Source organism: Bombina bombina, chromosome 4, assembly GCF_027579735.1.
Source record: "Bombina bombina isolate aBomBom1 chromosome 4, aBomBom1.pri, whole genome shotgun sequence".
Classification (NCBI taxonomy): domain Eukaryota; kingdom Metazoa; phylum Chordata; class Amphibia; order Anura; family Bombinatoridae; genus Bombina; species Bombina bombina.
The window spans coordinates 1,241,130,081-1,241,157,640 of record NC_069502.1 but is presented as its reverse complement, the minus strand read 5'-3'; the positions used below and the strand labels follow the sequence as shown (position 1 = coordinate 1,241,157,640).

Here is a 27,560-nt window from a genome sequence, read left to right as displayed (position 1 = left end):
TATATAAACATATACATTCATATACATATACTATATACATAACACACATATAAACATATACATTCATATACATATACTATATACATACACACATATAAACATATACATTCATATACATATACTATATACATAACACACATATAAACATATACATTCATATACATATACTATATACATAACACACATATAAACATATACATTCATATACATATACTATATACATAACACACATATAAACATATACATTCATATACATATACTATATACATAACACATATATAAACATATACTTTCATATACATATACTATATACATAACACACATATAAACATATACATTCATATACATATACTATATACATACACACATATATAAACATATACTTTCATATACATATACTATATACATAACACACATATAAACATATAAATTCATATACATATACTATATTCATAACACATATATAAACATATACTTTCATATACATATACTATATACATACACACATATAAACATATACATTCATATACATATACTATATACATACACATATAAACATATACATTCATATACATACACTATATACATACACACATATAAACATATACATTCATATACATATACTATATACATACACACATATAAACATATACATTCATATACATATACTATATACATAACACATATATAAGCATATACATTCATATACATATACTATATACATACACACATATATAAACATATACATTCATATACATATACTATATACATACACACATATAAGCATATACATTCATATACATATACTATATACATACACACATATATAAACATATACATTCATATACATATACTATATACATAACATACATATGAGCATATACATTCATATACATATACTATATACATACACACATATAAACATATACATTCATATACATATACTATATACATACACACATGTACTATATACATACACACATAAACATATACATTCATATACCATATACTATATACATACACACATATAAACATATACATGCATATACATATACTTTATACATAACACATAAACATATACATTCATATACATATACTATATACATAATAAACACATATAAGCATATACATTTATATACAAATACTATATACATAACACATATATAAGCATATACATTCATATACATATACTATATACATACACACATATATAAACATATACATTCATATACATATAGTATATATATACACACATATAAGCATATACATTCATATACATATATTATATACATACACACATATATAAACATATACATTCATATACATATAGTATATACATACACACATATAAGCATATACATTCATGTACATATACTATATACATACACACATATAAACATATACATTCATATACATACACATATAAACATATACATTCATATACATATACTATATACATACACACATATATAAACATATACATTCATATACATATACTATATACATACACACAAATATAAACATATACATTCATATACATATACTAAATACATACACACATATAAACATATACATTCATATACATATACTATATACATAACACACATATAAACATATACATTCATATACATGTACTATATACATACACACATATAAGCATATACATTCATATACATATATTATATACATACACACATATAAACATATACATTCATATACATATACTATATACATACACACATATAAACATATACATTCATATACATATACTATATACATAACACACATATAAGCATATACATTCATATAAATATACTTTATACATACACATATAAGCATATACATTTATATACATATACTATATACATACATATATAAACATATACATTTATATACAAATACTATATACATAACACACATATAAACATATACATTCATATACATATACTATATACATACACACATATAAACATATACATTCATATACATATACTATATACATACACACATATAAACATATACATTCATATACATATACTATATACATACACACATATAAACATATACATTCATATACATATACTATATACATACACACATATAAACATATACATTTATATACATATACTATATACATACACATATAAACATATACATTCATATACATATACTATATACATACACACACACATATAAACATATACATTTATATACATATACTATATACATACACACATATAAACATATACATTCATATACATATACTATATACATACACACATATAAACATATACATTCATAAACATATACTATATACATACACACATATAAACATATACATTTATATACATATACTATATACATACACACATATAAACATATACATTCATATACATATACTAAATACATACACACATATAAACATATACATTCATATACATACACTATATACATACACACATATAAACATATACATTCATATACATATACTATATACATAACACACATATAAGCATATACATTCATATACATATACTAAATACATACACACATATAAACATATACATTCATATACATATACTATATACATAACACACATATAAACATATACATTCATATACATATACTATATACATAACACATATATAAACATATACTTTCATATACATATACTATATACATAACACACATATAAACAGATACATTTATATACATATACTATATACATACACACATATAAACATATACATTCATATACATATACTATATACATAAACACATATAAACATATACATTCATATACATATACTATATACATAACACACATATAAACATATACATTCATATACCTATACTATATACATACACACATATAGACATATACTTTCATATACATATACTATAAACATACACACATATACTATATACATACACACATAAGCATATACATTCATATACATATACTATATATATACACACATATAAGCATATACATTCATATACATATACTATATACATACACACATATAAACATATACATTCATATACATGTACTATATACATTCACACATATAAACATATACATTCATATACATATACTATATACATACACACATATAAACATATACATTCATATACATATACTATATACATACACACATATAAACATATACATTCATATACATATACTATATACATACACATATAAACATATACATTTATATACATATACTATATACATAACACATATATAAACATATACTTTCATATACATATACTATATACATAACACACATATAAACATATACATTCATATACATATACTATATACATAACACATATATAAACATATACTTTCATATACATATACTATATACATAACACACATATAAACATATAAATTCATATACATATACTATATTCATAACACATATATAAACATATACTTTCATATACATATACTATATACATAACACACATATAAACAGATACATTTATATACATATACTATATACATACACACATATAAACATATACATTCATATACATATACTATATACATACACACATATAAACATATACATTCATAAACATATACTATATACATACACACATATAAACATATACATTTATATACATATACTATATACATACACACATATAAACATATACATTCATATACATATACTAAATACATACACACATATAAACATATACATTCATATACATACACTATATACATACACACATATAAACATATACATTCATATACATACACTATATACATACACACATATAAACATATACATTCATATACATATACTATATACATACACACATATAAACATATACATTCATATACATATACTATATACATAACACACATATAAGCATATACATTCATATACATATACTAAATACATACACACATATAAACATATACATTCATATACATATACTATATACATAACACACATATAAACATATACATTCATATACATATACTATATACATAACACATATATAAACATATACTTTCATATACATATACTATATACATAACACACATATAAACAGATACATTTATATACATATACTATATACATACACACATATAAACATATACATTCATATACATATACTATATACATAAACACATATAAACATATACATTCATATACATATACTATATACATAACACACATATAAACATATACATTCATATACCTATACTATATACATACACACATATAGACATATACTTTCATATACATATACTATAAACATACACACATATACTATATACATACACACATAAGCATATACATTCATATACATATACTATATATATACACACATATAAGCATATACATTCATATACATATACTATATACATACACACATATAAACATATACATTCATATACATGTACTATATACATTCACACATATAAACATATACATTCATATACATATACTATATACATACACACATATAAACATATACATTCATATACATATACTATATACATACACACATATAAACATATACATTCATATACTATATACATACACACATATAAACATATACATTTATATACATATACTATATACATACACACATATAAACATATGCATTCATATACATGTACTATATACATTCACACATATAAACAAATACATTCATATACATATACTATATACATACACACATATAAATATATACATTCATATACCTATACTATATACATACACTCATATAAACATATACATTCATATACATATACTGTATACATTCACACATATAAACATATACATTCATATACATATACTACCGGTATATACAGACACATATAAACATATACATTCATATACATATACTATATACATCACACACATATAAACATATACATTCATATAAATATACTATACACATACACAGATATAAACATATACATTCATATACATATACTATATACATTCACACATATAAACATATACATTCATATACATATACTACCGGTATATACAGACACATATAAACATATACATTCATATACATATACTATATACATCACACACATATAAACATATACATTCATATACATATACTATATACATACACACATATAAACATATACATTCATATACATGTACTATATACATACACACATATAAGCATATACATTTATATACATATACTATATACATACACACATATAAACATATACATTCATATACATGTACTATATACATACACACATATAAGCATATACATTTATATACATATACTATATACATACACATATAAACATATACATTCATATACATACACTATATACATACACACATATAAACATATACATTCATATACATATACTATATACATAAACACATATAAACATATACATTCATATACATATACTATATATATACACACATATAAACATATACATTCATATACATATACTATATATATACACACATATAAACATATACATTCATATACATATACTATATACATACACACATATAAACATATACATTCATATACATATACTATATACATAAACACATATAAACATATACATTCATATACATATACTATATACATAACACACATATAAACATATACATTCATATACCTATACTATATACATACACACATATAGACATATACTTTCATATACATATACTATAAACATACACACATATACTATATACATACACACATAAGCATATACATTCATATACATATACTATATATATACACACATATAAGCATATACATTCATATACATATACTATATACATACACACATATAAACATATACATTCATATACATGTACTATATACATTCACACATATAAACATATACATTCATATACATATACTATATACATACACACATATAAACATATACATTCATATACATATACTATATACATACACACATATAAACATATACATTCATATACATATACTATATACATACACATATAAACATATACATTTATATACATATACTATATACATAACACATATATAAACATATACTTTCATATACATATACTATATACATAACACACATATAAACATATACATTCATATACATATACTATATACATAACACATATATAAACATATACTTTCATATACATATACTATATACATAACACACATATAAACATATAAATTCATATACATATACTATATTCATAACACATATATAAACATATACTTTCATATACATATACTATATACATACACACATATAAACATATACATTCATATACATATACTATATACATACACATATAAACATATACATTCATATACATACACTATATACATACACACATATAAACATATACATTCATATACATATACTATATACATACACACATATAAACATATACATTCATATACATATACTATATACATACACACATATAAACATATACATTCATATACATATACTATATATACACACACACATATAAACATATACATTCATATACATATACTATATACATACACACACACATATAAACATATACATTTATATACATATACTATATACATACACACATATAAACATATACATTCATATACATATACTATATACATACACACATATAAACATATACATTCATAAACATATACTATATACATACACACATATAAACATATACATTCATATACATATACTATATACATACACACATATAAACATATACATTTATATACATATACTATATACATACACACATATAAACATATACATTCATATACATATACTAAATACATACACACATATAAACATATACATTCATATACATACACTATATACATACACACATATAAACATATACATTCATATACATACACTATATACATACACACATATAAACATATACATTCATATACATATACTATATACATACACACATATAAACATATACATTCATATACATATACTATATACATAACACACATATAAGCATATACATTCATATACATATACTAAATACATACACACATATAAACATATACATTCATATACATATACTATATACATAACACACATATAAACATATACATTCATATACATATACTATATACATAACACATATATAAACATATACTTTCATATACATATACTATATACATAACACACATATAAACAGATACATTTATATACATATACTATATACATAACACACATATAAACATATACATTCATATACCTATACTATATACATACACACATATAGACATATACTTTCATATACATATACTATAAACATACACACATATACTATATACATACACACATAAGCATATACATTCATATACATATACTATATATATACACACATATAAGCATATACATTCATATACATATACTATATACATACACACATATAAACATATACATTCATATACATGTACTATATACATTCACACATATAAACAAATACATTCATATACATATACTATATACATACACACATATAAACATATATATTCATATACATATACTATATACATACACATATATAAACATATACATTCATATACATATACTATATACATACACACATATAAATATATACATTCATATACCTATACTATATACATACACACATATAAACATATACATTCATATACATATACTGTATACATTCACACATATAAACATATACATTCATATACATATACTACCGGTATATACAGACACATATAAACATATACATTCATATACATATACTATATACATCACACACATATAAACATATACATTCATATAAATATACTATACACATACACAGATATAAACATATACATTCATATACATATACTATATACATTCACACATATAAACATATACATTCATATACATATACTACCGGTATATACAGACACATATAAACATATACATTCATATACATATACTATATACATCACACACATATAAACATATACATTCATATACATATACTATATACATACACACATATAAACATATACATTCATATACATGTACTATATACATACACACATATAAGCATATACATTTATATACATATACTATATACATACACACATATAAACATATACATTCATATACATGTACTATATACATACACACATATAAGCATATACATTTATATACATATACTATATACATACACATATAAACATATACATTCATATACATACACTATATACATACACACATATAAACATATACATTCATATACATATACTATATACATACACACATATAAACATATACATTCATATACATATACTATATACATACACACATATAAACATATACATTCATATACATATACTATATACATACACACATATAAACATATACATTCATATACATATACTATATACATAACACACATATAAAGATATACTTTCATATACATATACTATATACATACACACATATAAACATATACATTCATATACATATACTATATACATACACACATATAAACATATACATTCATATACATATACTATATACATACACACATATGTAAACATATACATTCATATACATATACTATATACATACACACATATAAATATATACATTAATATACATATACTATATACATACACACATATAAACATAAACATTCATATACATATACTAAATACATACACACATATAAACATATACATTCATATACATATACTATATACATACACACATATAAACATATACATTCATATACATATACTATATACATACACACATATAAACATAAACATTCATATACATATACTAAATACATACACACATATAAACATATACATTCATATACATATACTATATACATACACACATATAAACATATACATTCATATACATATACTATATACATACACACATATAAACATATATATTATATACTGTACACACATATAAACATATATATACTGTATACACATATTTAATTAAAGGGACATGGATATTACATTTTTTCTTTCATGATTTAGAAACAGCAGCAATTTTAAACCATTTTCCAATATACTTCTCTTATGTCATTTGCTTTATTCCCGTCATATCATTTGTTGAAAAGCATATGGTGGCTTTACATAAATTAGAAAAGGGAAAAACTGGAATTAGTATAAGAGTGATCTATGGGAATAATAAGCTACGTTAAGTGAGTTTGGTGCTGACCCCTATAATAAATTAGAAAATAAATAATGAGTAAGAGAACCCAAGTAGGAGTTTCAAATAGTACTCTTCCCTATAGTTGTAAGCGGTAATTGTCAAAGCAAAAATGTACCTAAGTATAAGAAAATGGACCCAGTGTGAATGTAAATAGTTAAAATATAACTTTTAATATAGAGAGGTAAAAATCAGAGGACAACACCTATGTATACAACATAGCTAAACAAATGAAACTGGAAAGACACCTGTACCATTCACCTCCCTGTTTCCTGGCCGATAACAGCTTTACGTCGGCTTCAGGTGACAGAGGTGGATTGCAGGGTTCCAGCCACAATAGAATGAAAAATAAAATAGAAATAGCGTCAAGAGAAACGCTAACCACACAAACGCGTTTCGGCTCTATCTACCGCCTTTATCAATGTGTGTAATTACAAAATTTCAGACAAACAGAAGCTTGGGTGCCACCTCTTAAAATACTGATTCATTGGATCAGAAGTATCCTATCCGTGATGAGAGAGATAACACACCCGTGATTTGACCAATCAGAACATTACTGTTGTAATTATGGGTGTGAATAAGTTGGCTTACGTCTATCCCATCAAAACCTAAGGGCGTGACACACACCCTATTTTTTTACCAAGCCAGTCCAATCATAACCATTGTGTTCACAGTAGGCATATATCTTAGTCAAACCCACACTGATCATTTGTAATGTTCACTTACGTAGTATACAGGGCGGGGTCTATCGTGTTTTTGAGTGTGTGATAGAGTATACTTATTACTGCGATATCGTTAAATGATCCACACCACTATTGGATTATAAAAATGTTATACAATGCAATTCCATAGTATTAACCAGTACATATATCGTAAGTCGTCTCGATAAAACGAAACATAACTTACCGAGAGTACTAGTATTATAACATCCAGCATCAATAGTTCTGATGGAAATTAATCCATTCACGATTCTTACTGTTTACACTGCTAAGATTGACAGTTAATAAGGCATATATCAGGTATAAAGTTATGATATTATGCATAATCCATGTCGGTAATGGTTGGCAATATGAAAGATGGAACATTATAGGTATACACATAAGGGGTTACATAACAGTACATTATATTTAGCTAAGGGTCTTAAAGTTTATAGATATTAACATTTGGTATCATTTGTACAGCAAAGGAAATATATAGGGGAAATATATTAGGGATTTTATGAATAGAAATCTAATCCCATCATCCTGTTAAAGCCTATATAATATTATAAATCCTCAATTCTGCGAATCAGGGACATTATGAATATGGTTGTTTTATATGATAGATGTTCATAATTATGTCCCAAAGCAATAGCTGATACATGAATGACCTATTCTCAATAGGTCATTTAAACCTTATTGCAATATTATGGAAATTATTAATATCAATCCTTAGTGCATAATATACAGGGATTATACCACCCACAGTTATGTTCTTGCCTCTTGTATATATGTGTATTGTTACTATAAAGTCCATAAATGTTCATAACAAATGATACTTTAGGTATATCCCTAGTGTAATGAGTGATATTATAAATATACCCAATAGTTTTTAGCCTCATTCATACCATGGGGCATTACCATATTTAGTTTAAAAATCCAGTTTGTTTCCTTCCTTAAGAGGTGGCAATCTTGAACCAATCCTATTAAGGAAGGAAACTAACTGGATTTTTAAACTATAACACAATGGTTATGATTGGACTGGTTTGGTAAAAAAAATAGGGGGTGTGTCACGCCCTTAGGTTTTGATGGGATAGACGTAAGCCAACTTATTCCATAATTACAACAGTAATGTTCTGATTGGTCAAATTGCGGGTGTATTATCTCTCTCATCACGGATAGGATACTACTGATCCAATGAATCGGTATTTTAAGAGATGGCACCCAAGCTTCTGTTTGTCTGAAATTTTGTAATTACACACATTGATAAAGGCGGTAGATAGAGCCGAAACGCATTTGTGTGGTTAGCGTTTCTCTTGACGCTATTTTTATTTTATTTTTTGTTCCATTGTGGCTAGAACCCTGAATTCTACCTCTGTCACCTGAAGCCGACGTAAAGCTGTTATTGGCCAGGAAACAGGGAGGTGAATGGTACAGGTGTCTTTCCAGTTTCATTTGTTTACAGAGGTGTTGTCCTCTGATTTTTACCTCTCTATATTAAAAGTTATATTTTAACTATTTACATTCACACTGGGTCCATTTTCTTATACTTAGGTACATTGTTGCGCTTTTTAAAACTCCTACTTGGGTTCTCTTACTCATTATTTATTTTCGGCTTCACATAAATGCCTCGTGTGATAGGCTCACCCATGTGCATTGCTATTTCTTCAACAAAGGATACCTAAAGAATGAAGCAAATAAGCGGTGTTGTGGCTGGCTGTGATTGACACAGACTCTAACAAATGGGAACAGGACTGCATAGAGCCAGTATCCAATAACAAGGCATGGTAATCAAGGTGACGTCAGCACCTGGAAGAAGCTTCACGCTGCACTGACTGAAGGAGCGAAATGAGCGTTTGGACTCATTGTGCTTAGCAGCCTTACTACAGCGGATCCCCCGCTCACCCTGACTTACCCCTGAAGTTCAAGCGTTATGGGATCAGTGCAGCTAGGAGGAGCAACCGCGTGAATGAATGAATACAGGTATTGCTTGTGAACTGCTCTGTGTATGAAGTATTATCTTTAGGCAATACATACCTGTGAATGAATACGCGTGCACTTACGGCTCCTCCTATGCTATGCTCTAACGCAATTTGGTGATTCAGTTACATTAGGGGTAAAAGTACGGTTCGACTGGTCTTGTGACACTGTGGGTAACATAATCTCACTGACTTTGTACCTGTTGGATTACAAATATCAGCATTTCTAAAATGGACTGATTACTATTTATTACTCCCTGGTGCACCAGATGATTCTCGGCCAGTGTGATTTACATGTAATATTCTTGGATCCCCTGTATGAATGTGATATGTGTGTTTGGTATATTTATTAAAGCATATTTTTGCTACTTTTTGACATATTGAATCTCTTGTGCATTTTTTACTGATACAGTTGTGCTGGATTTACCTAGACTTTTGGGAATTCCTTATTGTGGAGTTCCTACTCTCTTTCTTATGTTGTTTCATACATTCACACATACTCCTTACCGCACTCTAATACCAGCGCTGCTTAAGTCAGCGGGGAGCTGGTCGTATGTGCTTATGCACGATTTCCCCATAGGAATCAACACCTGCAAAAAAGCAGCGTAAAACTCAGTAACGCAGTCCCATTGATTCCTATGAGGAAACACATTTTATGTCTACACCTAACACTCTAATCTTCCGCCCCCGACATCGCCGCCACCGGCATTATATTTATTAACCCCTAATCTGCCGCTCCGGACACCGCCGCCACCTACATTATACTTATGAACCCCTAATCTGCTGCCTCCAACATCGCCAACACCTACATTATATTTATTAACCCCTAATCTGCCGCCCCATATGTCGCCGCCACCTACCTACACTTATTAACCCCTAAACCGCTGCACTCCCACCTCACAAACATTAGTTAAATATTATTAACCCCTAATTTGCCGTCCCTAACATCGCTGCCACCTACCTACATTTATTAACCCCTAATCTGCCGCCCCCAACGTCGCCGCCACTATACTAAATGTATTAACCCCTAAACCTAAGTCTAACCCTAACCCTAACACCCCCTAACTTCAATATAATTTAAATGAATCTAACTAAAAATTCATATAATTAACTACATTATTTCTATTTAAAACTAAATACTTACCTATAAAATAAACCCTAAGCTAGCTACAATATAACTAATAGTTACATTGTAGCTATCTTAGGGTTTATTTTTATTTTACAGGCAACTTTGTATTTATTTTAACTAGGTAGAATAGCTATTAAATAGTTATTAACTATTTAATAACTACCTAGCTAAAATAAACACAAAAGTACCTGTAAAATAAAACCTAACCTAAGTTACACTAACACCTAACACTACACTACAATTAAATAAATTAACTAAATTAAATACAATTACCTAAATTAAATTAAATTAACTAAAGTACAAACCCCCCCCACTAAATTACAGAAAATAATAAACAAATTACAAGATATATAAACTAATTACACCTAATCTAATAGCCCTATCAAAATAAAAAAGCCCCCCCAAAATAAAAAAAACCTTAGCCTAAACTAAACTATCAATAGCCCTTAAAAGAGCCTTTTGCGGGGCATTGAACCAAAGTAATCAGCTCTTTTACCTGTAAAAAATACAAACAACCCCCCAACAGTAAAACCCACCACCCACACAACCAACCCCCCAAATGAAATACTATCCAAAAAAACCTAAGCTCCCCATTGCCCTGAAAAGGACATTTGGATGGGCATTGCTTTTAAAAGGGCAGTTAGCTCTTTTGCAGGCCCAAACCCTAACCTAAAAATAAAACCCACCCAATACACCCTTAAAAAAACATAACACTAACCCCCTGAAGATCGACTTACAGTTCAGAAGATCGGACATTCATCCTCAAGGAAGCGGCAGAAGTCTTCATCCAAGCCGGGCCAAAGTCCTTAACGAAACCAGGAGAAGTCTTCATCCAAGCCGGGCGAAGTGGTCCTCCAGACGGGCAGAAGTCTTCATCCAGACGGCATCTTCTATCTTCATCCATCTGATGCGGAGAGGGTCCATCTTCAAGACATCCGACGCAGAGCATCCAATCATCCGACGACTATCCGATGAATGAAGGTTCCTTTAAGTGACGTTATCCAAGATGGCGTCCCTTAGATTCCGATTGGCTGATAGAATTCTATCAGCCAATCGGAATTAAGGTAGAAAAAATTCTATTGGCTGATGCAATCAGCCAATAGGATTGAAGTTCAATCCTATTGGCTGATGCAATCAGCCAATAGGATTGAGCTCGCATTATATTGGCTGTTCCAATAGAATGCGAGCTCAATCCTATTGGCTGATTGGATCAGAAAATAGGATTTTTTCTACCTTAATTCCGATTGGCTGATAAAATTCTATCAGCCAATTGGAATCTAAGGGACGCCATCTTGGATGATGTCACTTAAAGGTACCTTCATTCGTCGTTAGTCGTCGGATGAAGAGGATGCTCTGCGTCGGATGTCTTGAAGATGGACCCGCTCCGCGTCGGATGGATGAAGATAGAAGATGCCGTCTGGATGAAGACTTCTGCCTGTCTGGAACACCACTTTGCCCGGCTTGGATGAAGACTTCTCCCAGCTTCGTTAACCCCTTAATGACAACTGACGTACCAGGTACGTCATGCAAAAACAACCAGTTAATGACAACAGACGTACCTGGTACGTCAGTTGTCTAACAGAGTGCTGGAAGCGATCGCAATCGCTTCCAGCAGCTCTCAGGGTATTGCAGTGATGCCTCCATATGGAGGCATCCTGCAATACCTTTTTAGAAGACTCCGATGCAGAGAGAGCCACTCTGTGGCCCTCTCTGCACCGGTAGCGATGGTGCCGTTCGTTGGTGGGTGAGAGCGTAATAGGGAGGCGGGTGGGCGGCCCATCGCTACCCGGCATTCGGTTCCTGTAAGTGCAATGTGCACGCCGGGTGCCTGGAGCGTGTGTGTGTGCGTGTGCGCGTGCGCGCACGCATTAGCTGGCCACTGACACCAATGAGGAGGGAAGAGGGGGGAAAAAAGATTTTAAAAAAATTAATATAAAAGGATCTGGGAGGGGGAGGGAGATGGGGGTATTGTGGGGGGCTGCTACACTACAGAAAACATTAAGAATTGCAAAAGAGAAAAAAATACTTTTGTTTTTGGGGCAAATTGGGTACTGGCAGACAGCTGCCAGTACCCAAGATGGCAGCAATTAGGTAGGGGAGAGGGTTAGAGAGCTGGGGGGGGGATCATGGAGGTTGGGGCTAAGGCAGGGGTCCATCACAGCTAAAATATTTTATTTTTTTTATAAAAAAAAAACCAAAACTCCTTTTATTTAGTACTGGCAGACTTTCTGCCAGTACTTAAGATGGCGGGGATAATTGTGGGGTGGGGGAGGGAAGAGAGCTGTTTGGGAGGGATCAGGGGGTGGGATGTGTCAGGTGGGAGGCTGATCTCTACCCTAAAGCTAAAATTAACCCTGCAAGCTCCCTACAAACTACCTAATTAACCCCTTCACTGCTGGGCATAATTTACGTGTAGTGCGCAGCAGCATTTAGCGGCCTTCTAATTACCAAAAAGCAATGCCAAAGCCATATAAGTCTGCTATTTCTGAACAAAGGGGATCCCAAAGAAGCTTTTACAACAATTTGTGCCATAATAGCACAAGCTGTTTATAAATACTTTCAGTGAGAAGCCTAAAATTGTGAAAAATGATTTTTTTTTTTATTATTTGATCGCATTTGGCGGTGAAATGGTGGCATGAAATATATCAAAATGGGCCTAGATCAATACTTGGGGTTGTCTACTACACTACACTAAAGCTAAAATTAACCCTACAAGCTCCCTACAACCTCTGGACCCTAATTAACCCCTTCACTGCTGGGCATAAAACACGTGTGGTGCACAGCGCCATTTAGCAGCCTTCTAAATACCAAAAAGCAACGCCAAAGCCATATATGTCTGCTATTTCTGAACAAAGGGGATCCCAAAGAAGCATTTACAACCATTTGTGCCTTAATTGCAGAAGCTGTTTGTAAATAATTTCAGTGGGAAACCTAAAGTTTGTCACAAAATTTGTGAAAAAGTGAACTTTTCTTTTTGTTTGATCACATTTGGCGGTGAAATGGTGGCATGAAATATACCAAAATGGGCCTAGATCAATACTTTGGGATGTCTTCTAAAAATATATATATATACATGTCAAGGGTTATTCAGGTATTCCTGACAGATATCAGTGTACCAATGTAACTAGCGCTAATTTTGAAAAAAAGTGGTTTGGAAATAGCAAAGTGCTATTTGTATTTATGGCCCTATAACTTGCAAAAAAAGCAAAGAACATGTAAACATTGGGTATTTCTAAACTCAGGATAAAATTTAGAATCTATTTAGCATGGGTGTTTTTTGGTGATTGTAGATGTGTAACAGATTTTGGGGGTCAAAGTTAGAAAAAGTGTGTTTTTTTCCATTTTTTTCCTCATATTTTATAATATTTTTAATAGTAAATTATAAGATATGATGAAAATAATGGTATCTTTAGAAAGTCCATTTAATGGCGAGAAAAACGGTATATAATATGTGTGGGTACAGTAAATGAGTAAGAGGGAAATTACAGCTAAACACAAACACAGCAGAAATGTAAAAATAGCCCTGGTCCTTAAGGGAAAGAAATTGAAAAATGGTCTGGTCATTAAGGGGTTAATGACTTTGACCCTGTTGGATGAAGACTTCTGCTGCTTCTTTGAGGATGGATGTCGGATCTTCAGAACTGTAAGTCGATCTTCAGGGGGTTAGTGTTAGGTTTTCTAAGGGTGTATTGGGTGGGTTTTATTTTTAGGTTAGGGATTTTGGCCCGCAAAAGAGCTAACTGCCCTTTTAAGGTCAATGCCCATCCAAATTCCCCTTTCAGGGCAATGGGGACCTTAGGTTTTTTAGTTAGTATTTTATTTGGGGGGTTGGTTGTGTGGGTGGTGGGTTTTACTGTTGGGGGGTTGGTTGTATTTTTTTTTACAGGTAAAAGAGCTGATTACTTTGGGGCAATGCCCCACAAAAGGCCCTTTTAAAGGCTATTGGTAGTTTAGTTTAGGCTAAGGTTTTTTTTTATTTTGTGGGGGCTTTTTTTTATTTTGATAGGGCTATTAGATTAGGTGTAATTAGTTTAAATATCTTGTAATTTGTTTATTATTTTCTGTAATTTAGTGTTTTTTTGTACTTTAGCTAATTTAATTTAATTTATTTAATTGTATTTAATTTAGTTAATTTATTTAATTGTATTTAATTTAGGTAATTAATTTAATTGTAGTGTAGTGTTAGGTGTAATTGTAACTTAGGTTAGGATTTATTTTACAGGTCAATTTGTACTTATTTTAGCTAGGTAGTTATTAAATAGTTAATAACTATTTAATAACTATTCTACCTAGTTAAAATAAATACAAAGTTGCCTGTAAAATAAAAGTAAACCCTAAGCTAGATACAATGTAACTATTAGTTATATTGTAGCTATCTTAGGGTTTATTTTATAGGTAAGTATTTAGTTTTAAATAGGAATAATTTAGCTAATTATAGTAATTTTATTTAGATTTATTGTAATTATATTTAAGTTAGGGGGGGTTAGACTTAGGTTTAGGGATTAATACATTTAATATAGTGGCGGCAATGTTGGGGGCTGCAGATTAGGGGTTAATAAATGTAGGTAGGTGGCGGTGATGTTAGGGATGGCAGATTAGGGGTTAATACTATTTAAATAATGTTTGTGAGGCGGCAGTGCGGAGGTTTAGGGGTTAATACATTCAATATAGTGGCAGCGACGTTGGGGGTGGCAGATTAGGGGTTAATAAGTGTATGTAGGTTGTGGCGAAATTGGCAGTGGCAGATTAGAGGTTAATAAATATAATGTAGGTGGCGGCGGTGTCCGGAGCGGCAGATTAGGGGTTAACAATTTAATTTTAGTGTTTGCAATGCGGGAGGGCCTCAGTTTAGGGGTTAATAGGTAGTTTATGGGTGTTAGTGTACTTTTTAGCACTTTAGTTATGAGTTTTATGCTACGGCGTTGTACCATAAAACTCTTAACTACTGACTTTAAAATGCGTTACGGATCTTGACAGGGTAGGGTGTACCGCTCACTTTTTGGCCTCCCAGGACAGACTCGTAATATCAGCGCTATGGAAGTCCCATAGAAAAAAAGACTTCACAAGGTTTACGTAAGTCGTTTTGCGGTGAGGCCAAAGAAGTGTGCGGTGACCCCAAACCTTTAAGACTCGTAAAAAAGGAGCGTTAGGACCTCTTAATGCTGTTTTTTTACCCTAACGCACAACTCGTAATCTAGCCGTGAGGTTTTATTTTTATTTCACAGCTAAGTTTGCATTTATTTTAACTAGGTAGACAAGTTAGTAAATAGTTATTAACTATTTACTAACTACCTAGCTAAAATAAATACAAATTTACCTGTAAAATAAAACCTAACCTAAATTACAATAACACCTAACCTTACACTACAATTAAATCAATTACATAATTTTTTTTTTTTGGGGGGGGGCTTTTTTATTTTGATAGGGCTATTAGCTTAGGAGTAATTCGTTTTTATTTTTGATCATTTCTTTTTTTTATTTTGTGTAATTTAGTAATTAATAGTAAGTTTTATTTAGAATTATTTTATGTATGTTAAAGTTAGGGGGTGTTAGTGTTATGGTAGGGGTTAATATATTTATTTAGTGTTAGTGATGTGGGAGGCCAGAGGTTTAGGGGTTAATAAATTTATGTGGGTGGCAGATTAGAGGTTGATAAGTGTAATATAGGTGGCGATGATGTTAGGGACGGCAGATTAGAGGTTGATAAGTGTAATATAGGTGGCGATGATGTTAGGGACGGCAGATTAGGGGTTGATAAGTGTAATATAGGTGGCGATGATGTTAGGGGTGGCAGATTAGAGGTTGATAAGTGTAATATAGGTGGCGATGATGTTAGGGACGGCAGATTAGGGGTTGATAAGTGTAATATAGGTGGCGATGATGTTAGGGACGGCAGATTAGGGGTTGATAAGTGTAATATAGGTGGCGATGATGTTAGGGACGGCAGATTAGGGGTTGATAAGTGTAATATAGGTGGTGATGATGTTAGGGACGGCAGATTAGGGGTTGATAAGTGTAATATAGGTGGCGATGATGTTAGGGACGGCAGATTAGGGGTTGATAAGTGTAATATAGGTGGCGATGATGTTAGGGACGGCAGATTAGGGGTTGATAAGTGTAATATAGGTGGCGATGATGTTAGGGACGGCAGATTAGGGGTTGATAAGTGTAATATAGGTGGCGATGATGTTAGGGACGGCAGATTAGAGGTTGATAAGTGTAATATAGGTGGCGATGATGTTAGGGACGGCAGATTAGGGGTTGATAAGTGTAATATAGGTGGCGATGATGTTAGGGACGGCAGATTAGGGGTTGATAAGTGTAATATAGGTGGCGATGATGTTAGGGACGGCAGATTAGGGGTTGATAAGTGTAATATAGGTGGCGATGATGTTAGGGACGGCAGATTAGGGGTTGATAAGTGTAATATAGGTGGCGATGATGTTAGGGACGGCAGATTAGGGGTTGATAAGTGTAATATAGGTGGCGATGATGTTAGGGACGGCAGATTAGGGGTTGATAAGTGTAATATAGGTGGCGATGATGTTAGGGACGGCAGATTAGAGGTTGATAAGTGTAATATAGGTGGCGATGATGTTAGGGACGGCAGATTAGGGGTTGATAAGTGTAATATAGGTGGCGATGATGTTAGGGACGGCAGATTAGGGGTTGATAAGTGTAATATAGGTGGCGATGATGTTAGGGACGGCAGATTAGGGGTTGATAAGTGTAATATAGGTGGCGATGATGTTAGGGACGGCAGATTAGGGGTTGATAAGTGTAATATAGGTGGCGATGATGTTAGGGACGGCAGATTAGGGGTTGATAAGTGTAATATAGGTGGCGATGATGTTAGGGACGGCAGATTAGGGGTTGATAAGTGTAATATAGGTGGCGATGATGTTAGGGACGGCAGATTAGGGGTTGATAAGTGTAATATAGGTGGCGATGATGTTAGGGACGGCAGATTAGGGGTGTTTAGACTTGGGGTTTATGTTAGGGTGTTTAAACATAACTTTTTTCCCCATAGTCATCAATGGGGTTGCGTTACAGCGATCGCCATTCCGCGCTTCAGGTGTTAGGTTTTTGTTTAACACCTTCACCCCATTGATGTCTATGGGGAAGCATGCACGAGCACGTCAAAGCAGCACTTGGATTTTGTGTGGTATGGAGCTCATCGCCACCATATTGCACGCACAAGGCAGCTTTTTAGAAACTTGTAATGGCAGCGCTATGGAGGGCGAAATAACGCAAATTGTGTTGCATTCGTTTCACACCCTCTATAGCGCACAACTTGTAATCTAGGCGATTGTTAGGTTATGTTTGTTTTCATATCTTAGCACATGAATTGGCAAATACAGAGTTTACTGTATGTGCCCCAAAACTGTAGCTAGAAATAGCAAAAATCCCAACCAATCAGAATCAGTGGTGCTTAAAGGGACATGAAACCCACATTTTTTTCTTTCATGATTTAGAAAGAGAATGCATTTTTAAACAACTTTCTAATTTACTTCTATTATCTAATTTGTTTTATTCTCTTGATATTCTTTGCTGAAAAGCATATCTAGATAGGCTCAGTAGCTGCTGATTGGTTCCTGCACATAGAAGCCTGGGGTGATTGGCTCACCCATGTGCATTGCTTTTTCTTCAACTAAGAATATCTAAAAAATGAAGCAAAATAAATGATAGAAGTAAATTGTATTCTCTATCAGAATAATGAAAGAACATTTTAGGGTTTAGTGTCCCTTTAAGTAGTGTTAAAGCATGAGTAAGGGCTACAGTTTTAGCACAATAGCGGCTGTGTCCCTTCAGCTATCTTACTACTGCTTTTAGGTAGATGCAGAGGAGAAAAAGCAAATGATATTAAGCACTCCATTAATCGCTAAAGAAAGTTAGCCTTAACAAGCCCCCTTATTTGACACCCTCTATACAAATAAACATATTTGTAATCCACCCTCCATAAATAATTCTAACCACAATGTCCCAGTTCCCTCCAGATACAATAAACCATAAACAAAACATCCCCAAGCCACTTTTACTTATAATGGCTGTTCAAAGCTCACCCCATCAAATAAACCCCTCTTTCAACCTAGCTCATTGCCCATAAATGTAATCTCCCTGCTTGACTATTATCCATTGCAATGACCATGATGCCTTGCTCCATTTCCAACACCCCTAAGGCATACCCGCTTAGTTAAGCGGAAAAATAATACCAGGGGCGGAGCTATTGCCAGTGCAAACGATACCTCTGCACTGGGGACCGAGGACTGAGGGGAGCCTAGAGTTGCAGGGGTGGCATGGATAAGCAGCTAAATATAAACGTGTGCATTTTATTTATTTGCTCATTGTACTATGCTAGGCTAGGTCAGGACTTAACGTAACCAGTACAACCTTGCACCCTTCAGGGGCGGGGCATGTCTTATCTTCTATACAGCTTGCTGTTAGAAAGCTGGAGCAGCACGTGATGGTGGGGAGGCTGTGGATCAATTAGAGAACAGGTTCTCAGGATCTGCAGGTTTATCAGGTGGGATTGCATATCTTATGTGTACTGTTGTCGGCTTCCTCTGTGCTCCACCTCAGCATTCTTAGAAGGAGACTATAATCATGGCAATTACATAAAGACTGACTAGGTGTCAGGCATGTAACACTGGAGGAACATCCGGTCGGCAAAATTGTACTTAGCACTTCCCTGTGGGTGTTCGCTGCCAGCCCAGGTTCTCCCAAACCGTATAAAGTAGACACATGTGAAGCATTGGCGGCGCTGTACCACTTCAAAGGGAATGAAGCTCTCCATGTCCTCAGAGTCTCCAAGCTCTTCTCACCTCCAAAATAAAAGCTCCCAATAGTGTAGCAAATTCTATGTCATTTGGTGGCGCAGATTCATACTCACAAGATGTTAGTAAAGAGTCAGCCTTTATTTAAAATAATTAGCAGGTTAAACTATAGCTTCATTTCAATAGCCCTTTTCAAGCTTGTTTTATACTGCTCTTATCTTTTGCTCTTGAAAACGGCTATTGAAATGAAGCTATAGTTTAATAAACTGCTGAAGCTGCACATACAGACGTCCTGTTGATGGACTCTTCACTAACATCTTGCGAGTATGCTCTGAATTACATAGAGTTTGCTACACTATTGGGAGCTGCTTTTATTTTGGAGGTGAGAAGAGCTTGGAGACTCTGAGGACGTGGACAGCTTCAGTCCCTTTGAAGTTGTACAGCGCCGCCAATCTTGCTTCATATGTGCAATATTGTACAACAAATCAATGTAATGATGTCTGACTTGTATGATTAAAGTAATGATGTCTGACTTGTATGATGAAAGTAATGATGTCTGACTTGTATGATGTCTACTTTGTATGCTGAATGTAATGATGTCTGACTTGTATGATGTCTGCTTTGTATGCTGAATGTAATGATGTCTGACTTGTATGATGAAAGTAATGATGTCTGACTTGTATGATTAAAGTAATGATGTCTGACTTGTATGATGAAAGTAATGATGTCTGACTTGTATGATGAAACTAATAATGTCTGCTTTGTATGATGTCTACTTTGTATGCTGAATGTAATGATGTCTGACTTGTATGATGAAACTAATGATGTCTGCTTTGTATGATGTCTGCTTTGTATGATGTCTGCTTTGTATGATCTCTGCTTTGTATGCTGAATGTAATGATGTCTGGCTTGTATGATGGATGTAATGAGGTCTGCTATGTGTGATGAATGTAATGATGTCTGACTTGTATGCTGAATGTAAAGATGTCTGCCTTATATGATGTCTGCCTTGTATAATGAATGTAATGATGTCTGCCTTGTATGGTGAATGAAATTATGTCTGCTTTGTATGATGTCTGCCTTTTATGATGAAAGTAATGATGTCTGCCTTGTATGAGGTCTGCCCTGTACAGTGCATGTAATGATGTCTGCCTTGCATGATGTCTGCCCTTTATGGTGAATGTAGTGATATCTGCATTGTATGATAAATCTAATAATAATGTCTGCCTTGTATGATATCTGTCTTGTATGATGAATGTAATGATGTCTGCCTTCTATGGTGAATATAATGTCTGCCTTGTATGATGAATCTAATGATGTCTGCCTTGCATGATGAATGTAATTATTTCTGTTTTGTATATTGAATGCAATTATGTCTGTCTTGTATGATGTCTGCCTTGTATGATGAATGTAATGATGTCTGCTTTTTTATGATGACTGCCTTGTATTATGTCTGCATTGTATGATGATTGTAATGATGTCTGCTTTGTATGACGTCTGCCTTGCATGATGAATGTAATTATTTCTGTTTTGTATACTGAATGCAACTATGTCTGCTTTGTATGATGTCTGCCTTGTATGATGAATGTAATTATGTCTGCCTTGTATGATGTCTGCCTTGTTTGATGAAAGTAATGCTGTCTGCCTTGTATGATGTCTGTCTTGTATGATGAATGTAATGATGTCTGCCTTGTATGTTGAATTTAATGATGTCTGCCTTGTATGTTGAATGTAATTATGTCTGCCTTGTATGGTGAATGTAATGATGTCTGCTTTGTATGATGTCTGCCTTGTATGATGAATCTAATGATGTCAGCCTTGTATGATGAATGTAATAACGTATGCCTTTTATAGTGAATGTAGTGATATCTGTATCTTGCATGATGAATGTAATTATTTCTGATTTGTATATTGAATGCAATTATGTCTGCTTTGTACGATGTCTGCCTTGTATGATGAATGTAATGCTTTCTGCCTTGTATGATGTCTGCCTTGTTTGATGAAAGTAATGCTGTCTGCCTTGTATGATGTCTGTCTTGTATGATTAATGTAATGATGTTTGCCTTGTATGGTGAAGGTAATGATGTCTGCCTTGTATGATGTCTGCCTTGTATGGTGAATGTAATTATGTCTGCCTTGTATGGCGAATGTAATGATGTCTGCCTTGTATGGTGAATGTAATGATGTCTGCCTTGTATGGTGAATGTAATGATGTCTGCTTTATATGATGTCTGCCTTGTATGATGAATCTAATGATGTCAGCCTTGTATGATGAATGTAATTATATCTGCCTTTTATGATGAATGTAATGATGTCTGCCTTGTATGATGTCTGCCTTGTATGATGAATATCACAATGTCTCCCGTGTATGATGTCTGCCTTGTATGATGAATGTAATGATGTCTGCCTTGTTTGATGAATCTAATGATGTATGCCTTGCATGATGAATGTAATTATTTCTGTTTTGTATATTGATTGCAATGATGTCTGCCTTGTATGATGTCTGCCTTGTGTAGTGAATGTAAGGATATCTAACTTGTATGATGCTTGCCTTGTATGATTAATGTAATGATGTCTGTCTTGTATGATGTCTGCCTTGTATGATGGATGAAATGATGTCTGTCTTGTATGATGTCTGCCTTGTATGATGAATGTAATTATGTCTGCTTTTTATGATGTTTGCCTTGTATGATGAATATCATGATGTCTCCTTTGTATGATGTCTGCCTTGTATGGTGAATGCAATGATGTCTGCTTTGTAGGGTGACTGTAATGATGTCTGTCTTGTATGATGTCTGCCTTGTATGGTGAATGTAATGATGTCTGCACTGTATGATGTCTGACTTGCATGGTGAATGTAATGATGTCTGCCTTGTATGATGAATGCAATAATATCTGCTTTGTATGATGTCTGCCTTGTATGATGAATGTAATTATGTCTGTCTTGTATGATGTATGCCTTTTATGGTGAATGTAATGATGTCTGTCCTGTTTGATGTCTGACTTGTATGATGAATGTAATTATATCTGCCTTCTATGATGAATGCAATAATATCTGCTTTGTATGATGTCTGCCTTGTATGATGAATGCAATGATGTCTGCCTTGTATGATGTCTGCCTTGTATGGTGAATGTAATTATATCTGCCTTGCATGGTGAATGTAATGATGTGTGCTTTGTATAATGTCGGCCTTGTATGATGAATATAATTATGTCTGCCTTGTATGATGACTGCATTGTATGATGAATCTAATGATGTCTGCCCTGTATGATGAATGCAATGATGTCTGCCTTGTATGATGTCTGCCCTGTACAGTGCATGTAATGATGTCTGTCTTGTATGGTGAATCTAATGATGTCTGCCTTATATGATGTCTGCCTTGTATGATGAATGCAATGATGTCTGCCTTGTATGGTGAATGTAATGATGTATGCCTTATATTATGTCTTCCTTGTATTGTGAATGTAATTATGTCTGCCTTGTATGGTGAATGTAATGATGTCTGCTTTGTATGATGAATGTAATGATGTCTGCCTTGTATGGTGCATCTAATGATGTCAGCCTTGTATGATGAATGTAATGATGTCTGCCTTGTATGATATCTGCCTTGTATGATGAATATAATGATGTCTCCCTTGTATGATGTCTGCCTTGTATGATGAATGCAATGATTTCTGCCTTGTGTGATGTCTGCCTTGTATGATGAATGTAATGTCTGCCTTGTATGGTAAATGTAATAAAGTCTGCCGTGTATGATGTATGCCTTGTATGGTAAATGTAATGATGTCTCCCTTGTATGGTGAATGCAATGATGTCTGCATTGTATGATGAATTTAATGATGTCTGCCTTATATGGTGTCTGCCTTGTATGGTGAATGCAATTATGTCTGCCTTGTATGGTGAATGCAATGATGTCTTCCTTGTATGATGAATGTAAAGATGTCTGCCTTGTATGGTGAATGTAATGATGTCTGCCTTATATGATGTCTGCCTTGTATGATGAATCTAATGATGTCTGCCTTGTATGATGAATGTAATGTCTGCCTTGTATGGTGAATGCAATTATGTCTGCCTTGTATGGTAAGTGTAATGATGTCTGCCTTATATGATGTCTGCCTTGTATGGTGAATGCAATGATGTCTGCCTTGTATGATGAATGTAATGATGTCTGCCTTGTATGGTGAATGTAATTATGTCTGTCTTATATGATGTCTGCCTTGTATGGTGAATGTAATGATGTCAGTCTTATATGATGTCTGCCTTGTATGATGAATGCAATGATGTCTTCCTTGTATGGTGAATGTAATGATGTCTGCCTTATATGATGTCTGCCTTATATGATGTCTGCCTTGTATGATGAATCTAATGATGTCTGCCTTGTATGATGAATGTAATGTCTGCCTTGTATGGTAAATGTAATAAAGTCTGACGTGTATGATGTATGCCTTGTATGGTGAATGTAATGATGTCTGCCTTGTATGGTGAATGCAATGATGTCTGCCTTGTATGATGAATGTAATGATGTCTGCCTTATATGATGTCTGCCTTATATGATGTCTGCCTTATATGATGTCTGCCTTGTATGATGAATCTAATGATGTCTGCCTTGTATGATGAATGTAATGTCTGCCTTGTATGGTAAATGTAATAAAGTCTGCCGTGTATGATGTATGCCTTGTATGGTGAATGTAATGATGTCTGCCTTGTATGGTGAATGCAATTATGTCTGCCTTTGTATGGGGAATGTAATGATGTCTGTCTTATATGATGTCTGCCTTGTATGGTGAATGCAATGATGTCTGCCTTGTATGATGAATGTAATGATGTCTGCCTTATATGATGTCTGCCTTGTATGGTGAATGTAATGATGTCTGCCTTATATGATATCTGCCTTGTAGGATGAATGCAATGATGTCTGCTTTGTATGGTGAATGTTATGATATCTGCCTTATATGATGTCTGGCTTGTATGATGAATGCAATGATGTTTGCCTTGTGTGATGAATCTAATGATGTCTGCCTTGTATGGGGAATGTAATGATGTCTGCCTTGTATGATGTCGGCCTTGTATCTTGAATGTAATGATGTCTACCTTGTATGATGAAAGTAATGATGCCTGCCTTGTATGATGTCTGCATTGTATGATGAATGTAATGATTTCAGTCATGTAAATTAGTTTATATTATTGGAATAATCCCTGGTACTGGCTCACAGAGTAGTAAAGGACAAAATGAGACAAGTGAAGTTATTTACCTGTAGATACGTTTCTAGGGCAACCCACACACTCCAATCCTTTATCTGAGCGCCTCTATCCATATACATCTTCATCCTTTTCTCTCTTGCTAATGGCTCAAGTGAACAATGAGCTTTGCTACGTGGTATGTTGAACAGCTTCTCGTGAACGTACACTGACCACAGATTGTTGGTGGTCTCTCCCGTGTAAGGATACCAGTTCCATCCGTTCTGCTGCTGGTTATGACCTAATTCATGAATAATTCCCCAGGATCCATTCTTCTTTAGTTCACTTAAATTCATTAGATCAGGAGCAGATGACAAATGTATCATGATTGGGTACCCGCTGTGCATGAAACCTGTGGGACCATGGTATGATATGAGTTTAGTTTGTCTACATATGTGATATATACTCTGTCAGTCTACCTATTTACATATGTGATATATACTCTGTCAGTCTACCTATTTACATATGTGATATATACTCTGTCAGTCTACCTATTTACATATGTGATATAAGTCTGTCAGTCTACCTATGTAATG

At 32.5% G+C, this 27,560-nt stretch overlaps 1 protein-coding gene across 1 annotated transcript in view; it reads right to left on the bottom strand.

The window, feature by feature from the left end:
- The window catches only part of LOC128658296 (TRPM8 channel-associated factor homolog), a 261,422-nt gene that overhangs the window by 46,015 nt on the left and 187,847 nt on the right, over positions 1–27,560 (bottom strand). The window contains exon 8 of the mRNA XM_053712830.1: positions 27,039–27,376. Coding sequence (XP_053568805.1) covers positions 27,039–27,376 — 338 coding nt within the window. The remainder of the gene's footprint in view (positions 1–27,038; positions 27,377–27,560) is intronic.